We start from the raw sequence: 20,336 nt of genomic DNA, 5'->3' as shown, positions 1-20,336 counted from the left end.
GTTCTGGTCCACAAAATACTTGGATAATGTTCTCAGAGAAGGAAACTGTAATGAATGTACTATCAAGCCAAATAATTAAATACCAAGTTTCATTATCAGCAAGGCCCGTCTTCTAATTAGGAAACTGGCTGGAAGAAAAAGCTGCAGCCACTGTGGTCCTCAAGGACCATGATTGAGAACTCCTGCTCTAGTCAGAGTGACTCAAGTAAAATGGCGAGTGTCATTGCCTTTTTCCATCAATTACATTTATATACACTGCTCTAAAAAATTGGGAACACCTAATCATCACAGTCTAACACTACGTCAATTAATCTTCAGGGATATCACTCTGTCCAGTTAGGAGACGTAAGCAATTGTGAATCATCTTTACCTGCTTTGGTCCAAATGACAGAGAAAACAGCAAGACACCACCCAAAAACAAAATGGCTTTGCAGGTGGTGGCCATGGACAATTGCTCTCTTCTTATCTGTCCTTATTGATTTTTCTCTAGTTTTGCGTTTTGCTTGTGTCCTTTTCACTCCTGGTAGCATGAGGTGGTACCTGCAGCTGATTCAGGTTGCAAAGATAGTCCGACTCCTCCAGGATAGCATTATCTAGGGGGACAATTTTTTTTTTGAACAGTACATATAAATATTTTATTATATACCAATATATATTTTAGAAATACGTTTAGTTCTTTATGTGCGTGCTCTGAGCTAAGTAACATTCATCCCCTTTTTACATCCTTGACCTGAGCCCCTGAAGATTTAACATATGAATACTGGCTGCTGCATCACCTGATACCACAGTTTCAAAATATTTATAGCAAATAGCTGGATTAAAACAAAACTGACCCTGTTACCGGATTGCATGCAGCCCTCTCTTGTCTATTTTGCTGTGTAACTGAGCCCTACAAAGGAGCGACATACTTCTTGCTTTACACCCAGTGCTGCTGGAATAATAATAATGAAGGTGCTACTTTTAAAGGTAATTAGAATATATAATATATATTTCTTTAAAAGCATTACCATACTGCTATTGAGATTGTGTTGCTGAGCTAAGCACTGTATGTCCAGCTCATCAACATAAATTTAGCAATTTCTGAAAAACCATCCATCCATTTTCCACCCCGCTGAATCCAAACACAGGGTCACAGGGGTCTGCTGGAGCCAATCCCAGCCAACACAGGGCACAAGGCAGGAACCAATCCTGGACAGGGTGCCAGCCCACCACGGGACACACACAAACACACCCACACACCAAGCACACACTAGGGCCAATTTAGAATCGCCAGTCCACCTAACCTGCATGTCTTTGGACTGTGAGAGGAAACCCATGCAGACACGGGGAGAACATGCAAACTCCACGCAGGGAGAACCTGGGAAGCGAACCCAGGTCTCCTAACTGCGAGGCAGCAGCGCTACCACTGCGCCACCATGCCGCATCTGAAAAACTAAAACAGATTACTTCAACCAGGAGAGGAAATAACACAATCATTTGAGCATTTGCCTGAGAAGTGTATCTTGCAGATGCTTCTACCCGTGGCTGCTGGATGCATGTGCGAAGCTAAGACATGGATAGGCTGACAGAGTGCAATGGACTCGCACAGAATACAAATCCTTAACAGTTTTAAAGTTTACATGGTCACATAATCGGGTTACTAGAAGAGAAGTCTACATCTGTTAAGCTGGTTTCTTAGACAGTAATAACCCGAGCAGAGTTTTTCAGGTGCATGTAAACACACTTTATGGGAGACAGATAAATTAGTGAGATTTAGTGTATTCCTTTAAAAACACAAGTTTTGTTCAGGAAGGCGTTTAACTTACCCTGACATTCTGACCATTTCTTTCAAGCACAAATGCTCAGGATGATATTCGTATTTATCACAAATTAGTTTATTTTATCTCAGTGTTCTTGTAGTATTTTGGATCTTTATTCTGTTTTTTTTTTTTTGTCACTTACTAATTCAAAGCTTTGTGTTTCCTGCATTTATCTTTATTTAGTGTTTTATTCAGATATTATTTGTATCCAATGTTGCCATATGCCTTTTTGCTCATTCTGAATTTCTGTGAAGATCTTTGAGCATGGGAAAGGTGCTATATAACTACAATGTATTATTATTAAGTAACAAATTGATTGCTTGACATTTAAGTGCTGAAGGCTGCCATCCCTACCTTGGACTTTACAAAACTCTGTGAGTTTACTAATAATGGATCAAGCTTTGTGGGCTCAAATCCTGCGCCTGGTCATTGACTGTGTGGAGTCTGCATGTCCCTCCTGTGTCTATGTGGGTTTTCCTCCAAATAATCCAAGTTTCCTTCCATAATCCCAAGGAAGTGCAGATGAAGTTGATTAAGAACTTTAAATTAGCATCATGTACCTTACTCTTATTCTATGTTAATTAATGTTGACTTATGTTTATTTTTTATTGTGTCTTCTATTTTTCTATTCATTTTGTAAAGCTACATTTTTTTTTTGTATGAATATGTGCTATATAAATAAATGTTGATTGATTGATTGATTGAGTGGGTTCTTCAAGATTAACTTTTTGCCAGTACTGCCAAATAGGCTCCGACCTGAGTGACCCTGAATTGGATTACACTGGTTTGCGATTATCATGGTATTAATTATCTTTATATATAATACGCTACCGTGGCTGTTCGTTTATCTGTCCAGGATTTTAAATCGCCTGCAGCTCACAAACCGTTTGAACTATTGACTTGAAATTTGGTACACGTATACTGCGTGACGTCTACTATCCGCTTTCGGGATGATGACTGACCTCCAAGGTTATTCCACTTTTTATTTTATTTTATTGCAGAATCAACTATCGGCAGCAGCCAGCAGGGCAGCCGTGCAGCGCATGCGTATGGGTTCTGTTCTCTTCCAAACCACCTTTGCCGTCACTTCCCCTACCTCTAAATATCTTAAGTGACTTAAGTGCCAGCTTAAGTGAAAAATGAAAGAAAAAGTACTAAGTAATTGCAACACAAACACTGACTTAATCAGTTTTAATGTGAAAAGATGCCGACGGAAGAAGAGAAGAAGTGGGCCGCTAGGGTGTAGAAAAGAAGAGCTGCTTAGGAATCAGCAAGCGCATCAACCTCTGAGCAAATAAATGCTAAATGTACAGAGAGAGGATGAAAACTAGGAATACTCAAGGTAGGGCTGGGCGATATATCAAAAATTTATCGTTACCGAAATTTATGACTCTCATCGACGTCATTTTGCCCATGTCGGTAAATTCGGTATTTTAAAAAAAAAGAAAAGGCATGTGCAGGTTGGCGATGTTCATGTCCCTTTAAGACGCTGTGCTACGTTACAGACTTGACGGGGTGGAGTCACATGACTCTACTACCTGTAACAAGACGAGACACGGGTGAACAAATGGAGGACGATTTAAATGTTGAAGCAGCAGCGACGAAGGTAGAGCTGGTGGAGGAGGAAGAGGAGACGCTTGTTAACAAAAAAAATGCATCATCAATCGTTTGGCAACATTTTGGATTCAACAAGGATGATATTGATCAAAAAATTGTTAAATGTAAACTCTGCAAAAAGACTGTTGCGTCAAGTCAAGGTAACACAACCAACCTCTTCCACCACCTGCAGCACAACCATGTGATTCAATTCGAAGACATAAAAAAAGCTCAAAGCGAGAAGAGATTAGGAGGACCAGCAAAAACGTCTTCCTCCACCCGGCAGCGGTCAATAACCGAAGCATTTGCTAGTACTCAACTATATGAGCGAACTTCAAAAAGATTGCAAGAAATCACAATGCTATAGGCTACCACATAGCAAAAGACATGGCTCCTATTGCTACAGTGGAACATAACGGTTCAGACACTTCATGAAAATAATTGACAAGAGATACGAACTCCCATCACGAAAATATTTTTCAAAAACTATCATTCCCAGCATGTACAGCACAGAGAGGAAAAAGGTTGCTGCTGAATTGAGATACGTTAAGCACGTTGCAGCCACATCCGATCTCTGGTCCAGCCGCACAATGGAGCCGTATATTAGTCTCACAGTTCATTACATCGACAACAAATGGGAGCTGCGTGCCAGAGTGCTCGAGACGGCCTATTTTCCATCTGATCACACGGGGAGATGGTTGGACAGGGGTTGAGAGCGATGCTGTCTGCATGGGACATCAGTGAAGAGGACCTTGTTGCTATAACAACTGACAACGCCCAAATATTGTGAAAGCTGTCAAGCTCAATAAATGGACACGGGTGCAATGTTTTGGGCACAGGCTGCACCTGGCAGTCGGTAAGTGTGTACATCTTAATATATTTGGGTGGTGACATCTGGTGTGTTTTAAAGTGACTTTAATTCTGTGTGTCATATTCAAAATTGAAAGTATTAATGTTTGAATAATGTTTATATAGGCATAAAAATACTTAAGACTGCTGAGCAGCAGTGTATCCAGAAAGTTTTTACAGAAGACTTATTGTGAGCCAGTGTTGATCATGTTGTGCTGTGAAATGTAGCAAAATACATGATTTTTAAAATGTTTTATTACTGTGCCAACCCTTTTTAATTTTGTAAATATGGTCTGAGAGGTCTTATTTAATTGTTACTTTATTTTGCTTGCTTTATTTGAGAATTAGACCATGAATTGGGGTGATGTTGGGTGTGAAGATTTGGATAGATATGCTACCTCAAGGCCTTAGCAGAGATAGGCCTTTGTCCATGATGGCATTACATTTGCACAATCATTGTTTACTTTGTGAATAGCCAATGTGAAACATATTTATTATTAAACTATTTTGTTTACAAGGGATACACATTTTTTAGAGAGCATGGTTACATATTGTATCCTACACTTTTTATTTTGTTCAGTTAATAAATCTTAACCACTAAAAGTACTTACTACTATTGTCTTCATTTATTTTCAGTGACATTTTACAGTCCTTTAAAGTGGTAATAATATAATTGCAATGAATAGGTCTAGGGGGAATAATATTATCAAAATAACTGGAGGAACTATGCTGCCTGCCACAGCCCCATCAAATGAAAAAAAAAAAAAAAAGTTTGTTTTTTTGGCACTTGGGGTGGTTATCATCCATTTATCGTTATCGAGGTTAACTGCTCAATTTATCGTGATATTGATTTTAGGCCATATCGCCCATGTTTAACTCAAGGCAAGTATATTCACTGCACGTTATCATGCAGTGCGCCGTTACTGGTGCTATGATATTTCTGTTCTTTCTTTCCTTTGAGTGCCCCTTCTGGCAGTGCACTTTATAGTCCTCTGTATATTTTTCCAGAAGGCTACTGTCTTTGCTCCCACCACCCCACAGTAGCCAGTGGTGGTAAACATTGAACTTGCACAGGGCCTGGAGGTGGCCACCCCAGACATGTGACAATAGGCAAGCAGGTATGTGGGTGGGATGGAGCAGAACATTCTCACAGTCTGACAAAGACTGGAATCACTGCAGATTTACAAAAAACAAACCGTGGAGACAATAGGCCTGTGATGTGGTGCTACTTGGATGCCCACGCCTTGCTGTCGTGGAATGAGGGGAGTGGGAGAACATCAGCTTTTCAGAGTTACTTTGAGATCCAGGCTACTCCTCTGCGGAGACACAGAATGTTCTGGGGGTAGAAAAACAGTAAATCATTGTTTGACCACAGACTGTCTAGTAGTAAAAGTATTCATAAGATCTCGTGCTGAGTCTCACAACTCTTGTTGTTCCGTAAATGTTGGGCTTCAACAAAATGCCATTTTTACACATGAGAACAGAGATGTGAACAGCCACTGAGGCTTCTCCTGCTGAGAGTCATTGAGTTCTTTTTCTGGCACACTGACTCTCTCATCTGCTCGTTCCTGCACAGCTCTGTTTTCTTTCCTTTTGATGATGTTGGCCAGATCTCCTGGCTATGGCTTGAGCAACATGACTTTGATTTGGTGAAATAAAAGTTGTGTCTTTAGTTGTCTCTTGAAGATGCATAAAGAGGCTCTTCCTGTTATGATCTACCTACCCATGGAAGTGGTGTATCTTCAGATTCCATGCCACACTCCCTGGGTAAGGTTACTGTTTAATCTTCACGCCCTACTGTATCTTAGTTACATTTCATCCCCTCCATATAACACATAGCTTCTCCCTTGGGTTAGAGGAAGCTTCATAATTTTCATGCTTTTTTTTCTTTGCCTTCAGTTTCCTAGTGTCATAACAGAGGTGGCTTCTTGGTTATTAATCCCACCTTTCTAAGAAGACATTGGCTACTCTACTTCTCTGGGTTAAGGTTACTCCATTGACTCCAGTTTCTCAGCAGTCTTTTAAAAGGAGCCTATTGGTCTTCAGGTCCTTCCTTGTCTGAGCAGTCTCCTCCTTTCTCAGTGTCTTGATCTCCGTGCCAATATAAGTTAGCAGGGATGGCTTCACAGCCTAAGTACTATATAGCTGAGATGGCCTCTTCAATATCCTTAATATGAAAAGTGTCTCATTCTGGGTAGAAATGTTTTGTGATTGCCATGTCTATTTTTAGGACAATGGGAGATCTCAGTTTGTAGTTTGTTGGCTGCCACAGAAGCGTTCCCTCAATGTACATGTCCTCTGTTCCCTTGAATACCGGCAGCTTCTCAGTCTCCATGCATCTTCACTTCTGTGTCCAGTTCTCTTTAAGACAGAGTATTCTTACTCTCTGGATCTCTGAACATTACCAATGGAGTTCTTGGTGGTTTCTCTGCCTGTACGAGGTGTGATCAAAAAATATGGTGAAGGTTTAAATTTAAAAAAATACATATTACTTTAAAAGACACATTGCCATTAATCCCCCACAAAATACTCCACCACCCGCTTTGAGCACACTTATCCCATCATTCTTGCCACTTTCTGAAGCCGTTCTGAAAGTCCTCTTTCATGAGTGTTTTAAATTGCGCAGTCGTGGCTGCCTCAATGTCCTGTGTGTCGATCAAGATCCAACATTAATGTGTAGATGATTGTGTTTTTTGACCTTGATGAAACTGTACAAGCTGAGTTTGTACACGGGAACACTACAGTGAACGGCTTATTAGAGCGTTTAAGAAACAATGTGCATAGAAAATGACCTGAGAAAAGGGCAAACGGTTTCATCTTCCATCATGACAATGCTCCATGCTTCTGGTACGGCAATTTCTGTCAAATAAAAACATTACGGTGTGTCCTCATCCATCTTATTCACCGGATCTGGCACTGTGTGACTTCTGGCTCTTCCCTACAGTCAAAATGACCATGAAAGGTAAATGTTTCAAATCGATTCAAGACGACTAAAGATAATCACAAAAGAGGACTTCCAGGACTGATTCAGAAAGTGACAAGAATGGTGGGATAACTGTGTTTGAAGTGAGGGGGGAGTATTTTGAGGGGGATTCATGGAAATGTGTCTTTTACTGTAATCATTTTTTTTTATTATTTAAACATTAACCGTATTTTTTGACCGCACCTTTTAGTTCCTTCTTTCCTTGAGAGGGCATCTCAGTCTCCATCCTGTCTGTCCCACCCTAAGTTTTTTTTTTTTTTATCCAGTATAGTCAACTGTATTATTGTTTGCTGCTCTTTCTTATGTCCTGTCTTTCCTGGATGGTGATGGCAGTGTGGTCTCCATGTCCTGTCATCCCCGGACTCAAATGACTCCTCATTTTCTTTGCTCTCACATCCACGTGAGAGTTAATTTCCTAGCCTCTGTTTTCAGATCTTCAGACCTTGTCTCCTGCTTCTTATTTCATTGGGCACAAGTGACTTCTGCCTTCAGTTTTTCATAATGAATCAAAAAAAAAAAATGGAAGTTAAGTTTTTTTCCAAGTGACTGCATGGTTTAGAAGCCCGACCTGCAAATAGTTTTTGATTTATTTTTTTTTTTAGGTGCCAAGTGGCCAGCCTGCCCAATTCATAAGTGCTTCTATTTTTCTGTAACAATTCCAGTAAAGTTCCTTGCCCACAGGCTGATGCAAATCACAGCTGGTTAGATTTTTATCACGGGCATTTTACGTGGGTTGCCACTTACCTTTGCGTCAGTCCCTCTAAAATGACGTTGGCATTTAGCCGTCAGTTCCTAGTTGGTATGATATGAAATGCCCCACAGTAGAGGTTATTCAATGTCTTCAGTGTTTGGGGGGGTCATGACTCAGTAGGAGGTGGTGACGCTGGTGCCAGCTAGTCAATGGGCAGTGGCCGGCACACATTTAAACAGAGAGAGTGGGCCATGAGAGAAGGAGACCGGCAAGTCTGTAAGCATTTAGTTCAGAAGAGACAAGTCCTGCAGGAAGACTAATCAAGACTCTATCTACATTTGAAGACTTCCTTTATTTTTCTCACCAAGTAATTCTAGTAAAGGGGGATTGATTAAGACAGAGAAATACTGCTGGCTTCCTAAATTCTTGTGATCGTCTTTTCTAAAGAAGTTGCTGGTTTCTAAAGAAGGCAATTAGCAGCTCCTCAGCCATGCCAGTGGACATCAACAAAATGGTTTGCTCTTTTGAGGCACTCAACATGCTGCATGGTGCACGAGGTGCCCCACTTCTTTACAAACGGAAGACCCCCCAACCACAGAGAACGACTGTCACTTCAAGTGAAGATTCTAGCAATGGAAACAACACTGAAGTGCTGAAAAGCCACGCCCTACCTGTCATGTCAAAGTGCCACCACATGGAGAACAGGGAGCAACGTCAAAATATGTTAAATGAGAAGGAGCCCACCAAGATGTACTTGGATATTAACAGCAATGCCTCATCCAGCAGCTGCTCTCACCCAAGGACGCCATTCAACCGCAACATTGACGAGATGCTGTTTTCACTGCTGCTTCTCTTGTACAGGTAATAAGCCGGACAGTATGTGCACTTACAAGCTGGCCCATGATGACCCATTTTTTACTGCTGTAAGCATCAGAAAGTCGTGCTAGGTGCAAAACCCTAATTTTGTGAAAACCTTTTCCAGTTTTCATTGAGCTTCTTGCTAGTAAGAATGTGTGAGTGGCTGTTCGGAGCATTTTCAAAACTTCTGATCAGCTTCAGGATCACCAAAGGAGCCAAAGTGTTTCAGGTGGAAGTGGATTGTGTGCCACTCCATAACGAGGCCCACACACACACACACACACACCCATATTTAGAATAATCATTTAAACCAAGAGTTTCCAAACTTTTTTCGGCCGCAGACCCCTTTACCAAAAACTTTTAAAACCGTCGACCCCCCTAGTCATTTACTTTAGATACTCAAATTAATAAATTTGTACATTAGATATCAAACTTTTCATTTTAATCACTTGCAATTAATGATTGAAAAAGATTAAAGAACTACGGAATATGGCATTATCTTGTGCAACATTTAATATCGAATCCTGCACTAACGAAAATTAAAGCAAAAAAATACAAGCAGAGGTTTTTTTTTACATTTTTGACATTTATGAAATAAATATGTAAACTCAAAATAAGTACAAATGGTTCAAGCTGTACTGTCTGCATTACTTTTTTGGTTCAGTCATATTATTATTTGAAGAAATAAAAACTTTTATTAACAAACAATTTCGACAGCCCCTGTGATAAAAAAAAAAACAATAAAGTATGTACTTACTTGAAACAGAAGATTTTTCATTCAAATTCGAATAAATAAACTGTGTCCTCTGATTTTCTTTTTCGTAGTACTGCTCATCAATAAATAATTATATTCAAAGTTCAAATCACAAATAAGTACATGTCACATCAAACAAACCAGTTTCTAGTGTTTTATGAAAGTATGACCGTACAAGACTGATAGATTCTGCTAATATCGAATATCCGTCATCTCGTCCCACCGCAAGCAAGTGTGGACGTGCAACGGTTTTTCATGTCCACACTTGCTTTGATACGTTCGATAAGACAATACACAGACATGTTTGTGCTACATGTACTTTCATGCATTCTTACGTGTGACTCTTTTAATGACACATTTTACCTTTTCGTTCGCAAGTTTCGTATGTAATGTGTTTTTATCAAGAAAATGTTTTTTTTTTTAATTACTTTACTTCTTAATTAGGTACCTATTGGAATCATAGATATTTTAAAGTAACAAACAAATAGCAGTAGTAAGGGGGTCTATTTTTGCTGTTGTCGACCCCCAAATTTTTTTATTGAAACTATTGACCCCTAGAAAGTTTAAATCGACCCCATATTGACCACTTTGGAACTCTTGATTTTAAACTAATGAGCACATGGCATGTGGGAAGAAAAAAAAGCAGAGTATCTGGAGAAAAGCCCCTGCAGACACAAGAAGAATGTGCAAGTGCCACACAAATAGTGGCCATGGGTGGGATTAGAAAACAGAACCATTAGAGCACTGTGTTGCCCATGCTCCAGTGTGGCACAAAGTATTATCTACCTTGGCATTGTTTTGAAAGATGCTAAGACATTTTTGTGTGCCTTCTTTCCTTTGGCTGTGCACAACAGGAGATACTCACTTTTTGAAAGAGAGAGCTAAAGTAGAAGACTAACGGTAGGAAAACCACCATCTTAGAAGATAAGCTGATGGACACATTTGCCGCTGCCCCTTACCTATGCTTTGTTTTTGAAGAACATGTGTAAGAAAAGGGACTGTGTTATCATGGAGATTTCTCTGTTCATTATTTGGTTCACCTACACTCTGTGGTTGTAGTTATGTGGTGTGAGTATAAATAAAAGGTTTAGCTTCTTTGTAGTGCCCCATATGTATGGCATACCTGCATGCGGGGCACAAAGAGACTTCCTAGCTTGACATAAACAGATCAAATTGTTTTTTTCAGACCTAAGTATCACTTAACATCTGTGTCACTTTTCCAAAGCAGGTGCCCACTCTCCACACTGCTTCTTTTTTGCAAGCGTTTCTCCATGCCCCTTCACCCCTTCAGATTTTTATTGATTTGAATACCTAGGAGTTTGCGCTGCTATCAGTTCAAAGATGCACGCAGTTCAATATGTTGTGTTAAAAAGTATCAGTCCAAGTGTCCTGATTGCTGGCTGTTTATTCAATGTCCAAGTCTTTGTTATAGCTCGATTCATTTCAGGTTTGAAATCTTTAAATGTTTGCTAAGGGTGACTTCGGTACGTTTTCCATCATTGTACAAGGTGGCACTGTAACATGGAACTATGCTGCCCACAATGTGTTGTTGGGTTTGAAGCCACTTGGAGTTTTCAGGAGCTCCAGTTTTCCTGCCACATATCCAAAGTCCTGCTGGTTAGGTTATTGTGGGTGCATGAGTGTGTGGGCTCTGTGGTGGACTGATGCCCTGTCCAGAGCTCTTTTAGGCATTGTGCCCACTGCTGTACAGATAGACTCTGACCTTCGACAATCCTAAACTGGATTAAACAAATTTGAGAATGTCATGGTGTGTCGAATGTAACAGAAACCCAGGATTGATACATTGAAGCACGCTTTCTTGAGTCAGCTTCAGGTGATGTAGCCACGATGCTGAGGTGATGAACTGGAAATTGCCTTATGAACTGTGGAGAAAAGCTGTGCCTCTTCCATGCTTCCTCTGCCACCTAGCAGGAAATCCAGAATGAAACTTGCAGTCTGAATCCAGGATAGGCGTGACGAAGACATCGCACTTCTATGTGTAGTGCTAGAATTGTACCATTGGGCTTGTGTGTTATGGTCCAGTTTGGACTTGGTTAAGCTCTTCAATCCTTCCAGCCTCTGCACTGCCCTATAAAATAAATTAGATTTTAGTGCTAGCTTAAATCTTAGAACTGCGTAACTTCACCTTGTGCACATTATGGCATGTACTATTTAAATCTTGCATAAAACTGTAGTACTAGGGTGATCCCGACAGACCGAGGTCAACAGCTGCAGGAGCTCAGACAAGATTTCATCAAACAAGGTTATACCCCCAAAACAACAGACACTCAAATACGAAGAGCTACTGCCATACCCAGAGACAACCTTCTGGAATATAAAAACAAAGACAACAAGAACCGCATCCCCCTTGTTGTCACCTACAACCCACATCTTGAAACACTTCGAAAAATTATAAAAGAACTTCAGCCAATGCTAAACAGTGACCAAACACTGAAAAATGTATTTCCTGAACCTCCCCTCCTGGCATACAGACAACCACCAAACCTTCAGCAACTAATTGTCCAAAGCTCCCTAAATGAACTGATAGCAAATGGCACATCTCCCTGCCTACAGAAAAGATGTAAAACGTATGCCCACATCTACAATACAGACCGTACAGTTATACCACACTGCCGACTTGAACATCACATAAAGAGATCATTTTCCTGCAGATCATCCAATGTGGTCTACCTAATTCTCTGCATGAAATGTCCTGACACTGCACTCTATGTGGGAGAAACTGGACAAACACTCCGCCAGAGAATGAATTTACACAGATTCCACATTAAACATGACAATACAGATGTTCCTGTAGCGGCCCACTTCAACAGCCATGGACACTGTGAGAGGGACTTTAAAGTCACAGTGCTTATGGGCAACTTCAAAACACAGCAAGAGAGAAAAGAATGGGAAGTTAAGCTCATGTTAAAATTTAATACATTACAGCATGGATTGAATAGAGACAAGAGTTTTATAGCCAGGTATGAGGACTGTTTGCATCTCTCAGACTGACACAGACAACCTGACTACAGATCTGCATTGTATTGAAAAACTCATCACAAACTTCAAAGGACTTTGTTGGACAGTCATGTTATCCAAAAATCTCTTGACCATAGATTGTTCTTCTCTCTCTTGTTAAATTAATCTTAGCCTGAGTGAACCTATTCATTTTTTACATTTAAGATTTTTCCTTTAAAGATTTACCATTGTTGTTTCTTGTCCTAGTGTGTGGATATAAACACAGAAAACTTCAGTTTCTGTATTACATCTTCCCTGAAGAAGGGGCCTGAGTTGCCTCGAAAGCTTGCATATTGTAATCATTTTAGTTAGCCAATAAAAGGTGTCATTTTGCTTGGCTCTTCTCTACTTGCATAAAACTGAAAGAAAGTTAGGCATCCACTCGGTAACCTTTAATAATTAGGTGTTGCTATTAGGTGGTCACTCAAGGTTTCTACCTTCCTGAATGCAGGGTGGTATCAGTCCATTGAGTGGTCTGTCTGAGGATTCTGGCCTCAAAATCTTCAGTCTTGATTTGGTATTCCGTCTTCCGCCTTTTACTACCACCTTCAGCTTTGTTCACTGCTTATGGCCTATGGCGTCTCACTGGCATCTCTGTTGTCCTATTATCATCTGCTCTCTCTTGCTAGCTGTTTATGTCATCTCAGAAAGCCCGTCTCACTTTTCACTTTGTTGTTATATAAGCCTTTCTATGAGCCTCTACCCCTTATCCCTCAGTGGTCATGGGATCTCACGTTCTCCTCAGCCAATAGCTGGGATAGCATTTTCAGAAATATCAAATTTTCATTCAGAAACTTGAACCATTAATTTATTCAGTTTAAACTTGAATAACTCCTTAGTTTAGGTACTGCAAAAATTCATCTATTTATGCATTTGCTGTTATGTAACGAGACTTTAACAAAGGTGTCTTGGGTCTTCATCAGCAGATGGGTTATTCACGTCTGTGCAGTGCGGGGTATTGACATGCTGGTAGAAATGACTTGTTAATATGAAGGATTCACAGGTCTTATACTAAATATGTAATATCAAGAGAAATGTGTCTCAGTGAACTTTTGTTAGCAGGTCACCTGCAATGAATGCACACTTTACTGATGCACTATAAGTGTTATGAAGACCCAAAAGGTGTATGTTAAGGTCCTGTTATATAACAGTAAATAAATAATAGATGCATTTTTGCAGTACCTAAACTAAAGTGTTACCTAAATTAATTCATACGTTATATCTTACCCCCCTTCGTAAGCTTCATTTGCTGGACACCAGCCCAGATCCCCTCTGTCACTTCTGTCCACATGATGTCCCTGGCACATTTATGCACATGTATTGGTTTTGTCCGTCTGTCCTGGTTTTTTGGTCTCTAATCTCCTACTTATTCTCATCAATGGTATCAGTTCTTATTCCTCTCTTGCCACCTGTTCTTATACGCCTAGATCTTTCAGACCTTGCTGTGTCAGTGCACCAGCAGTCATTCTTCTGTTTGAGCACTGTCTCTTTTACACTTCTCCTTGCTTCTAGATGGAAGACCCCAGACCTGATTACAATGAAGGACCGGCTATTTAACTTTTTTAATTTGGAGTGTCCAGCATTTCCATTGATGACTGGGACTCCGCTGCTTCTAGACCGATGACTCAGTTGTTCTCTTGGTTAGGTGTACTGGTGTGGACCAGCGTGTATTATATATGACCTGAACACGATATTCCGTGTCAGCTGTACCACACTCAGTAATGCGTTCCCCTCCTGAATTGAGCAGGAGCCATACCAGTGAGGATTTGTTGTAGAAAGTGGCGAGCAAAAATGAGGTATCCTGGCCTTCTTCAGACATGTAAGGATGTAAAAACGTTGGTTGGCCTTCTTGATGCTAGCCGGCATCTATTGTGCCCATTTCACGTCATCAGTGATGGTGTCATAATGACAATTTAAAAAGTCTGCAGCCTTTTTAAAAAATTACAAGTGGGTTTTTGATGGATCTTTGTCTGTCCAGGTCTGGTTTATGACTCACATTTTATGGTTGGAATGGTTTTATCTCACCTTCTAAATGTGCCTCTGTCTGTCTTTCTAGCGGATCCAGCAGCAGCATGATCGCCATTGACAACAAGATTGAGCAGGCCATGGTAAGTCATGTCAATCTGTCTATCTGGTATTAACACTCCATAGGCAAAGAGGAGATTGTACTCGCTCATCGACTTGGGCACACTTACATATCATGTGAAAGTGCTGTCCATCATAGTGCGACAGTGAATTTAGAAAGTTGTCCAGTTTTGGTTTTCTGGAAACATGCTTTCGCTTTATTATTATGGGTTATTGTATGTAAAACTGCAAGATGCTTTCTTTCCAAAGGGGAATTGTCATCTAGTGGCAATTTTGCCTATAAAAGTAGTGGCAGGAGGATTGAGTGGCTAGATTGTTTAAAAATGGCAAATTTATTCCTTTTAAAATGAAATTCACAGCACAATAAAGTGTGCAGAAAGTGAGAGGGTCTGAATACATTCTGCATCCACTGTATGTCATGATGTGTTTGCATAATTTGTAATTTTGGAAAAGTTAGTGGAGTTGTTAACCTTAATAAGGACAGAATGTGTAGACAAACACTTAACGTTTCTGCATTGGTTTCCTGCCCTTGGTGGACAACATTACTTACTTGTCCTCGCCTGCTCAGTTCTCACTTTCCATATAGCTGCTAATTCCAGATTGTACGCCTGCCGGGATATTAAAATGATACATGTTTTCATATTCTATCCATATGCACAGGACAGGCTTCATCTCTAAGCAATCCTGTAATGGAAAGAGTAGTTTCAGAAAATTGCAAGATGCTTACTTGTCAAAAGTGAACCATCATGTAGTGGCACCTTTTTCTGTCAAAATTAGAAGTGAGTGCTATGATTTGGTTTTGGTGTCAATTTTTCAGAACTTTATTTCATACTTTCTCCTTAGTTTTCCTCATCCATGCCATAGTTTGGATTTGAGTAGACTCTTGTTTTGACGACTGGTTTTCATGAAGTTTTACTATTAAAATATTTTAACATCTTCCCATGTTTTGTTATGGGTGCCGGCACTTTGTCTCTGACTTCACACATGACATCGGAGGTCCTTAGGTATAAATGTCAGCATATAGGCTTACTGCTTAGCTGAGTTTATGGATAAAAAAAAAAAAACGTAATAGTAGCATGAGCATTTTTAATAAGACTTTCTAGTTACGTCTTTGATTCTGGTACAAGCTCAGGCAAGATGACAGATAAGTTTAGATTTTTCTGGTTAATGAAACCTGCTAGAATTTAAACTATGTTTCATTCCCTGTTCCTTTCTTACTGAAAATCTACCTCATCGTTTCTGCAGCTGCACACAAAGTTTCTCCTTGTTCTAGTTGTGCCACTTTCTAGAGACCTGACATACTTCAGGCACCAATCCTTAAAAAAGCTGTAGCTCCCCTCCCTCCTTCCCCCCAATGGCACCTTTCCAGACCCCAGTTGCATGTTTAGACAGCTTTCTTAAGCCAGTGGCACATCGCATGACTTCTAGTTGGAAAGGATGTCAAACTTGACGACTGTGTTTACTGGATATCACCACCTTGATGCCTTTCTAGCACAGTTTCAAATTCCCAAAGTATCATGGGATTACTGCCTGCTGACAGCCAATCGATGTGAAGCCTGACAGCACCAGTGTCTGTACAAACGTTTTCTAGGTACAGCAGGTTCAGCCACAATCTCAGCCCTTGTTTTTCCATTCTGTAGTAGTACAACAAACACAAGACCTCAGACGGTTATGAATCGGTACATTCAGAAATGAAGCAAAGGTGTGGGGCTTCCACAATAGAACTGGAAATAGGCCAGTATTCTAGCAAGACTGCCCAGAAAAGGCTCCCTTCCCTTTCAGCCTGAGTGACTACTCAACTCCTGGCCAGTTAGCACTTTGAGTTCAAAATGTTTAAATACACTTAAATATCTCCCTAATTCAAAGTGTCTCTCAACGGAAAGGAAAAAAAACATAGAAAAGCCTTTGGCTTACCAAAGAATAGTCCTCCAAAAATCTCTCAGCTTGCCTTTAAAAGTGCCTTTGTGGTCAGGTGTTGGTGGCCCTGCCTTTTGGTAGTCCACCCACCAACTAGAAGGAGAATAAATATATACCCCTAGAAACTATATAATCAAAATAAAAAATAGATAACTAGACCACAGACCCAGCAATACACCACCTGTTAATAGAGTAAAATAAAGAATATTTATTCCTCAATCCACCTTTACAGACCTTCTTCCAGCATTGTGCCACAATTCTACAATAAATGAAGAATAAACTGACAGGTCTTCCTCTTTCTCCACATCCATTGAGTGTTTCCCACTTCCCCTTGATTCAGTGGACAGTGGACTCCTTTTATGTCGGACCCGGGAATGCTTCCAGTGCCACTCCCTGTATTCTGGAAAGCACTTATGGGCCATAAAGAAATTGGGGAGGTCGTCCCCCTTCAGCACCCTCTTAACAAGACTCAGGGACCCATCCAGGGCTGCACTTCCAGACTCCAATTCTCAAGCACCCTTGCCAGTGTCCCAACTGGGTTGCCATATGAGGACCTCTGCCACCTGGCATATGGGGAATGGAACCATTCCCTAATCTCAGCTTCCACTGGTCCATCCATTATTTCCTGCCAGCCAGACACCAAGTTATTTCTCCGATCCGCTGGCCAATTTGCTTTCGTCATTACCCAGATGGGAGGCCAGCATAATGTATGTCTCATCCGGGATGCTCATTCTCCTCCAACAGCATAAATGAAAATAATGAAAGGTTCAAAACTGAACAAAAAAGACATAAATAAGAATTTATAAACTGGGATGGAATCATGTTAATATAGCACAAATGAATCCTAAACACCCGTGCCGCATTCTTTGTTCCACGTGGCTTCATTTTAAGCATTGAACTTTCGGTTGAGAGCTTATTGGTTGTCGGCATACTCAGAGCCCACATCTGTGACTTAATGATGCCCTGTGCCCACAGCCCTGGATGCCTACCCCTGTTTGGTCATCTAGTAGTTCATGACCAAGACTGACCACTAACAAGTGACAAAGCAAACCAGACTTTCCTTGCAAAAGTGCATAGTGTTTATTAAAATACAAAATAAAGTATCACAGTGTTTACAGAGGTATTCAATAAATAAATCGGTACTTGTGCACTAAATGGACGGACGGCATGACAAAGGAAAACAGAAGTGTTTTGATTAATTCATAACATATTCATTGGGAAGAGGGAGGTTACATAAGGTTTTCCCCTACTCATTCTAGTGTTGGGCTCCGTGGGAGAGGTTTCACTGCCATCCGTTTAGTACACAAGTACCAATACATCTTATTTTAAAATAGTGCCTATTAAAAATGTCCAATAGGAGGAGGAGTCCAATATACAAATTAACACTTTTAAAATAAAAAAAAAAAAATCATCAACAATGTATTCCTTTTTTCACTACCAGGACAGCAGAGCAAATCCCTCCTGCATAGTCCACCGCATTCCAATCCATTGTTACTTGCAGATAACTCGAAAGAGCAAGATAATCGCAATGCCCCTCTAACGAGAACCCCAGTATCCTCCACCCCCTCAATTCTGATTCCACCACGCTTTGGATCCACTGTTCCCACTTGTGTTCTTCCCCCTTCCGCCCTGCGGCAACTCTTCGTTCTCCTCTGTTATCTCTGAAAGTAAGTTGGTAGACTCAAATTTTGACGCACTACGGAACTGAATGACAGCCATCGGTCCTGCTCCCTCCCTTCTGCTGTCAGTCCTGACACTGTCAACTTGGAATACACCTCACACTGTTCTGGTCTTGATCGAGTTTTCTTTCTTTGTTTTCGCCCTCCTTCTAACAGTTACCCCTTCCCTACTCCAGTGCCCTTTTAACTACTGTACCACTTGTCTGGTAATCAGTAGGCAAGCCTCTAACTAGTGGTGGTTAATTCATCTGGCAGTTCTTAAAACCCACTAGAATCAATTAATAAGACCGCCCGTGACACGACTTCTCATAGTTGGGGCGAATAGCAGATAGTTCGGAGTCACAGAGGTCCACAGCGACTGTCCCCAACCTGCTAAGATTGTGTAAACTGAAAATCACTGGAAACATCTTGTAGTGTGACGGGGTCTTTACATACCAAGCACTTCCGGACAGACTTCCCCTTTGATTTGATGTCTCTCTGTATGCCTGCTGATTCTCATTGTTTAAAATATGTCACTCTTCTTCAATTTTTGATTCTTTCCTATTTTTTTTTCAGGACCTGGTGAAAAGCCATCTGATGTACGCAGTACGTGAAGAGGTTGAAGTCCTCCGAGAGCAAATTAAGGAGCTGATTGATAGGAATTCACTGTTGGAGCGAGAGAACAGTGTGCTCAAGTCCATCGCTTCCTCAGATCAGCTGTCCCAGCTACAAACACAAATGAAGGCTTTGACAGGAACAAGCGGGGGGCCACCCCCCACCTCAGCCTGATGTGATCTCTTTTCGCACTCCTGTTTGGACACCCAAACAAATGCTACCACATTGCATTTTACAACACTGGCATACCCAAGAAAAAAATGGAAAGGAAGAGGTGGCCTTTGATATGAACAGAATCTACATAACCAGGTATTGAGAAGAAGCCTGTGTGCCTTCACCTGATGGACATTATCTTGACTGATGGGTTTGATATGACACTTGCCATTACTGCAGGCAATATTTCACTGTGATTGGAGTCTTGTCCTAACCATGTTTAAAGAATTTGACTCTTAACCTTTCACTACCAAAGCTTATGCTTTTCTGTGGTCCTGGAAGATGAGTGCATGAAGCGTGGAACAAACACCAGCAGAAATCGTTACAAACTAAACCAAACACCAGCCCTCTCAAATTCCCACTGCCTTTTTGTAGGTCAATAAAGTGCCTTCTTGTGGCCAACACACATACACAGGCTACCATTTGTGCCTTTTCACGAGGACCAAAAATTTTCATGCCACACCACCCCAAATATGGGCTTGGAAAAATCACAGATGGAAACCAAGACATACAACTCTCCTGGGGAAGTGCTGTGTATCTGACTTGTTCTCCTGTTCCTACCGACTACTCTAATTCAAGACCAAAAATGAAGTGTCAATAGCACAACTAAGGAAGGAGTGGACTACAAAGAGCACATTGAAATGGCAAATCTGTGTATACTGTAATGCACAAATGATTGGGCTGAGGGGTCCAGACTGACAGGGGTTTTATCTGTAAGGAGCATTCTGATATGGTAACCATTGGGAAGCATTCTCAAAGAACACAAAGGGGAGGCTGGACTGGACTTGGACTCCAAAACCAAAACCTCCTTTCCTTCCATAAGCAGGCATGAAGCAATTGAGTTATGTGAAATGAATGTGGTTGTGCATGCGAGAGTAGAGCAGGGGTAGCAGCTCTGTTTGTGCAGCATTGTGACACCTCTGCCCTTCCCTTAAACTCAAAAGCAGCTTTATTGGTCTAACAGTGCGTCTGTGTTTCCAAAGAATCGCAAATGCATAACAATAATGATTATGGTAAAACAAATAAAAACAAGCATTGGTGTCCCTCTCTTTTATTTTATATACACAACTTCTACTTGTATACTTAAGATATTAATCTGTGACTGTTGGATTCTTTCAGCAGGGTGCACAATGAACGACAAGTACAGTACACCCCCAAAATTCGCATGGGTTGTGTTCCTAGAGCACCCGCGAATTTTGGAGGTGGTTAAAAAATGCCTATTTTCATAGTTTAAACCCTACATATGCCCCCAAAACACTTTAATTTAATTTCAAACTCAGCTTAATACATTAACTAAAAA

The 20,336-nt window shown here is 40.8% G+C and overlaps 1 protein-coding gene across 2 annotated transcripts in view; it reads left to right on the top strand.

Annotated features, from left to right (window-relative positions):
* LOC120525116 (TSC22 domain family protein 4-like) overlaps positions 1-20,095 on the top strand; it is a 112,342-nt gene extending 92,247 nt beyond the window's left edge. For both annotated transcript variants that reach the window (XM_039747141.1, XM_039747140.1), the window contains 2 exons: positions 14,605-14,656; positions 18,785-20,095. In XM_039747141.1, coding sequence (XP_039603075.1) covers positions 14,605-14,656; positions 18,785-18,997 — 265 coding nt within the window. In that variant the 3' untranslated portion in view covers positions 18,998-20,095. The remainder of the gene's footprint in view (positions 1-14,604; positions 14,657-18,784) is intronic.
* Positions 20,096-20,336: the final 241 nt, after the last annotated feature.

This window comes from Polypterus senegalus, chromosome 3 (genome assembly GCF_016835505.1).
Source record: "Polypterus senegalus isolate Bchr_013 chromosome 3, ASM1683550v1, whole genome shotgun sequence".
In the NCBI taxonomy this organism is placed as follows: domain Eukaryota; kingdom Metazoa; phylum Chordata; class Cladistia; order Polypteriformes; family Polypteridae; genus Polypterus; species Polypterus senegalus.
This window is presented reverse-complemented; position numbering and strand designations above follow the sequence as displayed.